The sequence below is a fragment of the Erythranthe guttata genome, chromosome 5, assembly GCF_056151865.1.
Source record: "Erythranthe guttata isolate IM_541 chromosome 5, IM_541, whole genome shotgun sequence".
Lineage (NCBI taxonomy): Eukaryota > Viridiplantae > Streptophyta > Magnoliopsida > Lamiales > Phrymaceae > Erythranthe > Erythranthe guttata.
Window position 1 is genome coordinate 3,390,571 of NC_142537.1, and position 12,691 is coordinate 3,403,261.

Sequence of the window (12,691 nt, forward strand, 5' to 3'; positions counted from 1 at the left end):
AAAAATTTATGCCTCTTACTCTTGTGTGTGTGATGAGCTGTGAAGTATCAGAGGCACAAATACATTCAATATATAGATAAGTGAGACCTTTGAAATGAGTCCACAGGTGTGAAATTAGGGTTGTGAAAGGTAGAGGCAAAATGGGCAAAAAAAATATTAATTGTTGTTTCTAAAACCTAATATATAGGTGTATGAATCAAAATTGACAAAAATAAGTTCACAAAGTTTGCAGAAATTTAGTGAAAATCCTATGAGGCTGTACTACATATATATGATTTTTTACACTCTCAATTATTTATTTATACTAAATAAATGGAATTAACCTTGATTTGATGTTATTAATTACTCATCGCTCAAATGCTAATATAGAAATAATTCAAAAATTTACTAGGTGGGGATAGACACCACTTAATTACGACAGCTATTTAATCCGTCTTAATTGTGAATTGCTGAATTGTTATGATAATAGGATTTTCAAATCGTTGTCCAACAAAAAAAAAAAAAAAAAGATTTTCAAATCTTGTAAAGTGTTTAAGGTTAAAATTATTGCCTTTGTTTATTTGAAGGTTGAACTAATTAATTTTTATATTTTTCGAATTCTAAAAGAAAATAAAATATAATATAATATATTGAGGTCAAATGTTTTATTAAGTAAGTCAGATTATACGAGATAAAGTTAATAAAAATCGTCCGACTTTGATATATATAGTCAAATATCCATTTACAAGATCTTTTCTTTTTTGGTTCTCTATTTTGTGGTCATTGTTAGCACTCGAGTGGGAACTACTGAATTCAAATAAGTTCGTATTTTGCTATAGAAATTTAACAAAGGAGTGTTGTGTAAAAAGAAAGCATTCTTTTTTTTAAATACAATTTATAAAACAAAATAAATTATAATGCAATCAACGAATATTAGAAAAATATCAATTTCAAACAAGCTATGAAATTCTTGAATCCAAAGAAAAATCTCTAACAATCCATAAAAATGATAATAAAAAAAGGTAGTCATAGAAAATAGTATTTAATTTGTCTATGATGTTTTAGTGCATTTAAATCACAACACACTTGCATTAATTAAAACTTATGAAATGGATCAAACTCGGGTCCGCCGGAGGAGCCTTCTCCACGACCATAATTGCACGACATATATGCATTGTTGACTGTCGTCGATCCACCTAATTCTTCCCCGTCTTCCACTGTGCCAGCAGCAGGCGGCGGTAAGGGGACATAATACCCCATCGCCGGCGCCGCCGGTGGTGGCGGCGACCGCACCATATGAGCATCTTGCGGCTGCTGATGGTGAACGAAGCCACCATTATCGTCGTCGCGCCTGACGAACAGCCCCAACTGATTCATGGAGCCGCTCTCGAGGTCCTGCTGGGCTCGATGTTTGTTGAGGAAAATGACGAGGGGCTCTATGTAGTCGCCGAAACCCAGCGACGTCATTGCCGCCAGCACATCCTCCGGCGTGACGGTTTTTCGATAGTCACGGCGGCATCGGTTGTTTGCCTCAGCAGTAACAAAGTTGATGAACTCGGAGACACACACCTGGATGGCCTCTTTTGCATCGTCGGCGATATTAACGTGGGCGGGGAGGACGCACCGCATGATGCGAGTGATATTTGTTGTTGGCATGTATTGGACCGCCTCTCTTTTGACGCCTTGTTGCTCTTGGTTTACCTCTCCGAGCGTCTCATTGATTGGGGCGGCCGGGATGTTGACAGCATTGGTGGCGGCGGTGGGAGTGGGGGCGCCCCCTTCCCTAATGACAATGCCTGAAATAATATATTTCAATTTATAATTAAATATATACACATAGACAATGTAATAATCACATAATATATAGGGGTGCGATATAGGATTGACATATGCAATGCAATAAAGAAAAAATAATATTTTTCAAAACTATAAAAGTGAAATAAATTTAAAAACTCGAACTTATTAAAAAAAAACATGTATAAAATTGAGTAGCCAGTTTTCAGTTAATTGTTGTTCAGGTTTTATATATGACCATCTTTTATTATCGTCATCGCGTACAGAAAGTAGAGCATGAAGAAATTATAGAGTGGTTGTAAAAATCAAGTACAAAAAACTCACTTTTATTGCACTAATCTCTCACACAATGTAATAATATTCTATTATATTTTATATTGAAACTCATGTTTTATTTTATTTAAAACAACTATATATATGCATATATTGATGATGTGATTAATATACATTTACCATTTATCGATAAATGAAATACAATTATATAATACATATATGAAATAAATATTCATCGAATTGACTAAAAAAATTAGGATTATATTGAATTAATTTCTTTTTTTATCACAACTAATTTTATCCACATTAATTAGAACCCTTTTCTGATTTGATCCGTATGGGATCACATTTGTTTTGTGAGGAAATAAAGAATTGCTCTTAATTGTGAAGAAAATGTTGATTGAATTATATTAAAGTACTAATTACAATGCATTGGATTATTTTAAAAATAAAAAGAAATTAAGATGAAACAAGGAAAATTGAAATCCAATGACTACATGAACAAAATTATTATTTTTTAATTAACATTTGTTATATGCTAAACAAAGAAAATTAAAAATATTATAAAAAGTAAAAAAAAATGTTAAACATAAAAAAAACCTAAAGAGAATGAGTTACACGAAAGCGACAAAAAAAAAACAATTAAAAAATCATATTTTTATGCAATTCACGCAAGAAGATCCATGAAGCATTAAAAAAATTATGAATTTTAACCACACCAAATTCGCTAATAGAATATTGATTTGTGAAAAAAAATTAAAAGAGTAACATAAAAATTAAAAAAACGTTGCCTGTTAAATATAAAAGAAATTAGAATAGAATGAATGATATACGGAAGCGAGAAAAAAATCGTTCTTTTATTCAATTCACGCAAGGAGATCTGTGAAGCATCAAAAAGATTTGCGAACTTAATCGTACAAATGTGCTAATAAAAGATCGATTATCAAAAAACCAAATCCAACGAATTAACACGTACTTTTTATGCGACAAATAAGAAACGTGAACATAAAAAACACAAATCTATGCACATTGTTTATATAGATTTAGTCTTAAAAACAAAAATATTAGGAAAAATGAGTGCAATTTTTACCAGATGCGCGTGCTCTTCTGGTGTACTTATGTTCTATGTTTGAGCTTTCTCCTCTCTCCATTTCTTCAAGTTTTACTTTTGATTCAAACTGTGTGTTTTTTTTCACCTTTTTATCTTTTATTCACACAAATGTAGCAAAATATTTTTTTATGACTCTTACTCTTGTGTGTGTGATGAGCTGTGAAGTGTCAGGGGTACAAATACATTCAATATATAGATGAGTGAGACCTTTGAAATGAGTCCCCGGGTGTGAAATTAGGGTTGTGAAAGGTAGAGGCAAAATGGGCAAAAAAATATTAATTGTTGTTTCTAAAACCTAAAATATACGTGTATGAATCAAAATTGACAAAAACAAGTTAAAAAAGTTTAGAGAAATTTAGTGAAAATCCAATGAGGCAATATTACATGTATATGATTTTTACACTCCCAATTATTTATTTATACTAAATGGAATTAATCTTGATTTTGATGTTATCAATTACTCGTCGCTCAAATGCTAATATAGAAATAATTTAAAAATTCACTAGGTGCGGATATACACCACTTAATTACGACAGCTATTCAATCTGTTTTAAAAGTGAATTGCCGAATTGTTATGACAATAAGATTTTCAAATTGTTGTAAAAAAAAAAAAGATTTTCAAATCTTGTAAAGTGTTTAAGGTTAAAATCATTGCATTTATTTATTTGAAGATTGAACTAATTAATTTTATATTTTTCGAATTCTAAAAAAAAATATAATATAATATATTGAGGTCAAATGTTTTACTAAGTAAGTCAGATTATACGAGATAAAGTTAATAAAAATCGTCTGACTCTGATATAGTCAAATATCCATTTATAAGAATTTTTTTTGGTTCTCTTTTTTTGTGGTCAATGTTAGCACTCGAGTGGGAACTACCGAACTACTGAATTCAAATAAATTCGTATTTTGTTATAGGAATTTTAACAAAGGAGTGTTGTGTAAAAAGAAAATATTAATTTTATATTAAAAAGAAAATATTAATTTTATGAATGTTTAAAGTTTCATCGTCATCTTTGTGTTTTTTATTGTCTAGAGTTAATTGTTTTATTTTTAAATTCCATAATGAACTTGATATTCATGGCCGATGATTGGAAAATAATTGTTAGTATTGAAATGATCTTAAATAATTGATGAGGACGTTGTGAATGATTTGTCATATTTTTATAGGGAAAAAATTGCAGTTGTCATCGCTCAAATTTGTATCTATTTTACATTTAGTTTCTCATGTTCACGAAAAACATATTTGGTACCTCATATTTTAGTAATTTAACATTTTTGGTCATTTCCATCAATTTGAACATTAGCCGTCAGTCAAGACAATATTGGACACATGCTTGATCCCGTTATTACTAACTAAAAACTGACCTAAATGACTAAAAGTGTTGAATTTTGAAACATGAGGGACCAAATGTGTTTTTTACGAACATGGGGGACCAAATGTGAAATCGGTGCAAACTTGAGGATGAAATTTGTATTTAACTAAAATAATAAAAAAAAAATTTGAGGAGTTTAATGAAAATCAAAATAATTGTAGGGGCTTACCTAAAATTAGATCGCCTCCCCCTAAAGAGATTTTTCACTAATTTTCTCAAATATTATTAATTAATTAATTAATTAATAATAATAATAATAATAATAATAATAATAATAATAATAATAATAATAATAATAATAATAATAATAATAATAATAATAATAATAATAATAATAATAATAATAATAATAATAATAATAATAATAATAATAATAATAATAATAATAATAATAATAATAATAATAATAATAATAATAATAATAATAATAATAATAATAATAATAATAATAATAATAATAATAATAATAATAATAATAATAATAATAATAATAATAATAATAATAATAATAATAATAATAATAATAATAATAATAATAATAATAATAATAATAATAATAATAATAATAATAATAATAATAATAATAATAATAATAATAATAATAATAATAATAATAATAATAATAATAATAATAATAATAATAATAATAATAATAATAATAATAATAATAATAATAATAATAATAATAATAATAATAATAATAATAATAATAATAATAATAATAATAATAATAATAATAATAATAATAATAATAATAATAATAATAATAATAATAATAATAATAATAATAATAATAATAATAATAATAATAATAATAATAATAATAATAATAATAATAATAATAATAATAATAATAATAATAATAATAATAATAATAATAATAATAATAATAATAATAATAATAATAATAATAATAATAATAATAATAATAATAATAATAATAATAATAATAATAATAATAATAATAATAATAATAATAATAATAATAATAATAATAATAATAATAATAATAATAATAATAATAATAATAATAATAATAATAATAATAATAATAATAATAATAATAATAATAATAATGATGAGAAAAAGCAACTCTTAAAATTCTCACCTTTGCGTTTTTAACCTTTCAATCTCCTCATCAATGGCAATATAGACACACTACCCCCACCAAAACCCACCGCACAAAATCTGAAAACCCCCAAAATAGATTCGGCCGATAAATCGGTGGCTGCGGCGAGAGAACAGAATCATGTCAATGGAGGGCTTTTCATCTTCTATTGACCAGCAGAACATGGTTTCTTCCTTCCTGGAAATTGCCGTCGGCCAAACCGTCGACACCGCTCGTCAATTCCTTCAGGTATTTGCGATTTTTTTTTTGGTGATTTATGAGCCTGATTAATTTTGCCAGCTGCTGATTTATGGAACCTGAATTTTGAGTTGCTGTCTGCACACATAAAAAAAAAAGAGGCAAAGAGGAGTGTGCTTTTTTACATTTAATTGTTCAGTTGAGTTGTGGCGGGATGGGGGTTCGGTGTCTTGTGTGCTCGGTAATTGGAATCGAGGTGTTTTTTGGAACTGATGTATTGTGTGTGTGATAACTGTGATCTTTGGTAGTTCGTTATGCGATTATATTGTGCTCTCATGGTGGATCACTGAGATTGTTGTTTCCGTTTACCAATTTTAATGCTTTTCCCAATCGATTAATGACCGGTTCATGTAAATGTTGATTCAGACACCAACGACAACAACGACACCGTGAGATTGTTATTTATCTTATACATGATTATCTGAAAATCAATGAACAAAGTAAATGTCTGTGGTTGTCGTTGGGTGTCAGGGTTTCTGGCTTTCACACTCGTTTACTTATTTTCTTGTCTGAACTTCGGAGTCAATTCCATTGCACCTCAAGCTATACATTATCACATCTCTAATTATGATAGAGGCAACCACTAGTTCAAACTGCAATGACTATGGAAAGTTTTATGTAGCACCCTGTTAAGGCTTTCAGTCATGCTAAATCCAGCTGGTGACTCAATTTTGGTGGTATTTCAATGCCAAGTGTGTAGGATTTCAATATTCGGGTGTTCATGGTGGTAAAAAATTGAGATTTGTTGGATGAGCTATAATTGGAGGGAGAAACATTAGAACATGGATTTTTTCTGCTGAATATAGAATAACTATAAGATATTATAGTGTTAAAGTTGGATGGGAAGAAATACAAGAAGATTAGCAAGGAAAGTATAAATAAGAAAAAAATCCTTACAAAAGAATATCAAATTGGTAAGAGAAGAACACTGCTGCATCCTCTATTGCCTTTGGGGAGGGATTGAGCAAATTACTGCATCATGTGCACATAATTTTTTTTTAACTTAATAATATACCTCTGAGAAACTACAAATTTTAATGGCACTATTCGGAATAAATCATGGGTTAATTTTGGTGACACTTTATTGCATTTAGGATTTACGGTGTTGGAATTATTAGCTGTGTTTTCCAGAAGCTCCTAGCTGTACAGGATTTGGTGAACCCATGGCATTTGATTATCCTGTTGTGTTACCATTGCTCATATTGAAACCACCAGGGCTATAGGAAAAGGTCGGGGATTCGTATCCCTTTGGGTGTGTGTGTTGTAATGGCCACTTAAGGCCAATTTTTTTTAGAAATAACCATTGGTCATATTGAAAAGGTTAACACTGTGATTGTGACCATTGCTTGAATTGCAGTTGTTAATGCTGCTGTGATTGGACCTTGATATTAAAAAAAGAATAGCTTATGAGGGTCTTTCCTTTACATTTTTTGTTGCTAAGGGTGTCATTTTTTCCTTCCCGTCATTATTTATAGTGCAACATGAGTATCATTTGAATGTATATTATTGTCATATATTGAGAGATTCCTTATTTATGAAATGTTGCACAAACATTCGCATAATGCAGGCCACTGGATGGAGGCTTGAGGAAGCTATTCAACTTTTTTATGTAGGAAATGAAGGTGGGTTAGCTACAGAATCTGTATATTCTACACCAGCAGAAAACGATCTGCCCCTCGATGAATCAAATATGAGGCATGTAATGTGGAGAAACATAAATATGTGGTGCTCTGTTCCCTAGCGTTATAGTATTTTTTCAATTTGCTTATCTTTGAATGTAGTGAGCTGGGAAAGGAATTGATGGATAGAGATGTGAGAATAAATGATGGAAGTGATGTACGAGCACCTTTACCTGTGAGAAGGGATGTTCTTTATGATAGCTCAATGCTCTACGGGTATACTACTACTTCCTCTCTTGTTCATGACACACATGTCAATCGCATTTACAGTGCTTCTTCTTAGATATTGATGAGAAACTAAGCTAGTTTATTTCACCTAGGTTGTGATTGATCATGTACAAATCTAGGTCTAGTCATTTCTGTTTCTCTGTTCTCTGTCTTTTTTCTTAAGTTTGACTTGAAAGTCTGTGTATGTTTGATGTTGTGCTCTTAGACGTATCTTTTGATCTATTTTGATCCTACATATCTGTTATTATCAATTTTTTCTCCGTGGCTATATGTTTACAATGTTATGGGGTCATTGCAATTTACAAGAAAAAAAAGTTGAGATTTCCCAAGTGTACTTGGCTATGAGGGGCGTTCCAGACAGAACATAAAGTTCAAAATGTGGAAGACCAATTATTTTTTTTGGACAAAAGTACATTTAAGAATTTCACTCATATGTTTTTATTAAGAAAGCTTTAGTACTTTGTACTTATTTTATGGGCCAAAGTATCATTATTTTGGGCTAGTATAATCAGTATTAGTTATGGCTCTTTAACTAATGCACAGTCTTGGGCGAATCCCCCAATGGTTGAAGCTTTTATGGTGTTTTACCACTCAGCCTAAACATTCTGTGCATTGTTTAGGATTTAAGAGTTAGGCACGTTACTGTTTTTCTCTGCTACATTCTACACGAAAAGACCCAAAATCTCAGACTTGAACTAGGGACTCGTTTCTAACTTTTATTACTTCTTTCTTCATTTTTGGTTACCATTTCTGGAAAAGGTTTCTCATTCATGTAAAATTGCAAGAATGGTGTAATGAGGTAATATAACTTGATGAGTAAGAAAATAAAGTCTTGTTGCTCTAGTGATGCCATCACTCATAAATATTTTTAACACATGATTCTCCCAGTCTTCCGCTCGCGCTCCACTCTCAAGCTTTTGTCGATTAGTTATTTATCAAGCTCAAAGCTGATGCTAGTTATCCCCAAATGCTCGTAAGGACAACTAAATCAAGATAAAATCTTCATTTCCAGATTAATATATATACAATGCTAATTAAGACAGATAATTTAGTATAAATTAGGCTTTTCAAGAAAATACAAAGGACTGTTTATTTAATAGAATACGAGTTGTCTGTCCTTGGAATCAGCCAATTTCATGAACTCTCCTATCAATGTTATCTTCATTTTTTTTTCTTCTGAATTAGCTCTGATAAAATCTGGTGAATGCAGAGGCTGAATTATGTCTTCTTTTGCCTATTCTCATAAAAATGACTAATAAATCATGTTTGTCCATTTCCAGTAGAGTTCAAAGAGTGGGAGATTCACCACATGCAACTCATTCTGTTGTTCCTTTCCGTAATTTTGATGAGGAAATGAAACATCCCGGAGTCTGGGAAATAGAAGCAGGTTCATCTTCTTCCGTTGCCGATAAAACTCAGGATAATCTTGCATCTTTATATCGTCCTCCATTTGCTCTGATGTTCCAGGGGCCTTTTGAAAAGGTAAGTACCTATTTATGTTTAGAAATTTCACATATATAATATAGGCGCCTCTAATTTTCTTATCTGGCATCGCAAGGAAGCTATGATGTGCCTTAAGTTGTATCTCTTTCACACTATAATGATATCAGCTTCAACTTCATGCAAAAAACTTTGTTTTGTTCTCTTCACCTACTGTGATTTATTTGGCAATGGTATAGATGTTTGTGATACAATTTTTTTGACTTTCACTTGGCAGGAGGAAGTGCTAAGTTAACTGGTTAAGTTAGTGCCAACATAGTCCTTTTCTTCCAATTCTTAATAGTTATAAATGTGCTTTTGTTTTTTCATTATGCCTGACAATTTACTTTAGTTTTATTGCTGGGTAATGCATATTTATAGTTTATTACCATAACATGCCACAGGTTAATATAATATCAAATTCTTTTTTCTTCCTTAAATTACAGGCTAAAGATAATGCAAGGATGCAGAACAAGTGGCTCCTTGTAAACATGCAGTCCACCAAGGAATTTAGCTCGCACATGGTATTTGTTTTTTGATCTCTGCCTCTGTATCTGTCTATCTCTCTTTCTCACATACACACATGGTGCAAAAAAGAGAAATGTAGTTTCCTTAGAATAAAATAAAATATATACATCAGGTAAAGGCAGTTTAGTGCCATGGAGTTATAAATGATAAAAAGTTGAAACCAAGAATGGCTGAAAAACCTGATCTTGCTTGTCTCTTAAGCCCCTCATATATCTTACTATAAAAATTGTCGAGATTGCCTTCCTAGGTCGTGAAGAATGCATTGCATACCCCAAGTAACCGTTTTAAAACAAAATAGAAATCTGACTTAATGACTCACAAAAACAGATGAGAAACATCGCAACATCGATAGCCTCGGATTGTGGCAGTCTGTTCAGTATACTGAAGTGAAGTGGTGAAATCCTTCATTTGGGGAAATAAATCGCATAGACTACCTGGCTGGATTGATGGTTCGGAAAAAAAATATGTCATGTTGATGTCCAAGTTTGTTGATGCAATGGATGAAAATCGGGGACCTCTTAGTTTCTTAATCAAGATTGGTTAATGTTTGTGCAGTCCTTTTGATGGACATAATTTTTTATTTTTACAATCGTTGCTGACATGATAGCCATTGTTATACTTGTCTTTTAGACGCTTCACATTGATTCTTCAGACTTGCTATAGTAGATCTAGCGTTATGGTTTCTCCTGTATTCTCATGATTTTTCGCTATAGGGTTTAGAGGGTCCAGAATTTAGGAAATACCAGAAGCTGGTAATTCTGGATCTAGGTTTTAATTCGTGCAATGTTAGATGATGCATCACACTGGTATTATTATGCCCTAAAACAACCCTTTTTTCTTTCTGACAATAGAGTTGGAAAAATTCCCCATCTCTCGCTCTCATATGTTTTATTTTACTCAAATTTAACTTGATGCATATCATGACATGCTTCTAAATTGTATTTGTTGCTTTGAAGCTAAACCGTGACACCTGGGCAAATGAAGCTGTTGCTCAAACCATCAAAACCAACTTCATCTTCTGGCAGGTTTGTATTATTCTGTTGCTAAATGAATCAAATGAAATTTCTGTGGTAGAGAAGTTGGTTCGTTCGAAAAACTATGTATTCTAACTGATCTATATGTTCGGTGAATTTTCTTGAATATCATAGGCAACGAGTTATTCTGTCTTTTCCCTTCTTGAAATATTGTTATTCATTTTACTTGTTATGTGAGTTTCATGTCATGTTGATCTGTGCATCGTTCTGTGTGCTTTAGGTATACGATGATACAGAAGAGGGCAGCAAGGTTTGTACTTACTATAAACTAGATTCCATCCCTGTCATTCTCTTGATTGATCCTATAACGGGCCAGAAGTTGCATGCTTGGCGTGGAATGGTTCAACCGGAAAATTTGCTCGAGGTAAATTAAGTACTTTTTGGCCACACAAACATCCACCGCAAACATTCTTTTGTTCTTTTATTGTTTACGGGAAAACCAAAAATACAGATATACCCTTGGAGGACTTTCAGGCTTTTACTTATGTTAATTGTTTTCAGTTTCTAACTATGTTCCTGACTTGGGTTTTAATTTACCTTTATTCTTCTCGTGGTAGGATCTGGTGCCATTCATGGATGGCAGCCCCTCAGATCATCATGTCAGTCTATCTCATAAACGTCCGAGAGTACATACCGAAGCACCAGTTCATCATATTCAATGTATGCTAGTATTTTTTTGGGTTCATTTTTCGGTTTTCCTGGTATTAAATAAATGGCTCACAGAATGATAATCACCAAAAAAATTAAAAAATTGCTACAGCAGCTGCAGCTGAAAATCACGATGAAGATGAAGAGGAAGAATTGCAGCGAGCACTGGCAGCTTCTATGGTGGACACTAAAGAAATCGACGAGGGTGACTCGAAAGAAGTGACTGAAACAAATAATGCTGAGGAGACAGAGAAGAAGCCTTCTTATTTACCGTTGCCTGAAGAACCGAAAGGTGACAGAAGCCTACTTTGCAGAGTTGGAGTCCGTCTCCCTGATGGCCGCAGAGTGCAGAGGAACTTTCTTCGCACTGATCCAGTTCAGGTAAAAATATTTATGATCTTTTGTTTTTGTGTGATATCAATTTTATTCCGGAAATTTCTTTGTATGATAGCAATATTATCTATTTCTTTTTTCATGAATGATCTTTTCCTTTGGTGCATCGTATTTTTATTACTCTATTGATATAACAACGATTCATCGAACTTCAACGAGTTTCATGGCTTATTTATCGTACTGCAGCTTTTGTGGTCATTCTGCTATTCTGAGCTGAAGGAAATCGATTCGAAGCCATTTCGCTTAACCCAAGCAATTCCAGGTGCTTCAAGGTCTTTGGATTATGATGTCACTTTAACATTTGAGGAATCGGGCCTTGCTAACTCAATGGTTTCGGTTACTTGGGAGTGAAACGAGATACTTACCATCAAGAGTTGTGGTATTCTGCATAATCTTTTGCATGGGAGAATTATCGTATTTCCTGCCGAAAATATTTATGTCCTTCCTTTTATTGTTCTTATCTATGGGCGTAATTTATGTAAAAAACATAGCTATGTATGCTTCTGGATTAAATTTTATTTAGTCATGCTCGTCGTGTTGTTTATTGTTACTTGTAGAAAGATTCGAATTGATTCTCAATTTCGAATTCGTCTATGGTTTAGTGAATTATCCTGCATTTCAATTCTCAAGGTTTGATCTTTTTGCACTTCAATTATTTATATTAATTAAGAAAATATAAATATATTAAAATGAAAATATTTGTTTTATATAAAATAAAAAATCAACTATACATCTTTACTAATACATTTTAACTTCAAACTTTTTCTTTCTTTCTTTTCAATTAGTAATCGTTGAAGGTAGTT

General features: G+C 31.4%; 1 protein-coding gene across 7 annotated transcripts; it reads left to right on the plus strand.

Moving 5' to 3' along the window:
- Positions 1-5,633: 5,633 nt before the first annotated feature.
- LOC105972184 (UBX domain-containing protein) lies at positions 5,634-12,510 on the plus strand. Of its 7 annotated transcripts, none has more exons than XM_088818590.1 (10): positions 5,634-5,890; positions 7,467-7,594; positions 7,681-7,794; positions 9,090-9,288; positions 9,732-9,809; positions 10,770-10,838; positions 11,068-11,211; positions 11,405-11,507; positions 11,608-11,876; positions 12,075-12,510. In XM_088818590.1, exons 1-10 carry the CDS (start codon positions 5,783-5,785, stop codon positions 12,237-12,239), a joined length of 1,377 nt encoding a protein of 458 aa, XP_088674716.1. In that variant the 5' UTR covers positions 5,634-5,782; the 3' UTR covers positions 12,240-12,510. The 7 variants fall into 7 exon arrangements, with proteins under 7 accessions (XP_088674716.1, XP_088674715.1, XP_088674710.1 ...); XM_088818589.1 differs by having other exon boundaries at positions 5,637-5,890; positions 9,087-9,288; XM_088818584.1 differs by having other exon boundaries at positions 5,649-5,890; positions 7,467-7,598; positions 7,685-7,794; positions 9,087-9,288.
- The last annotated feature ends 181 nt before the right edge of the window (positions 12,511-12,691 follow it).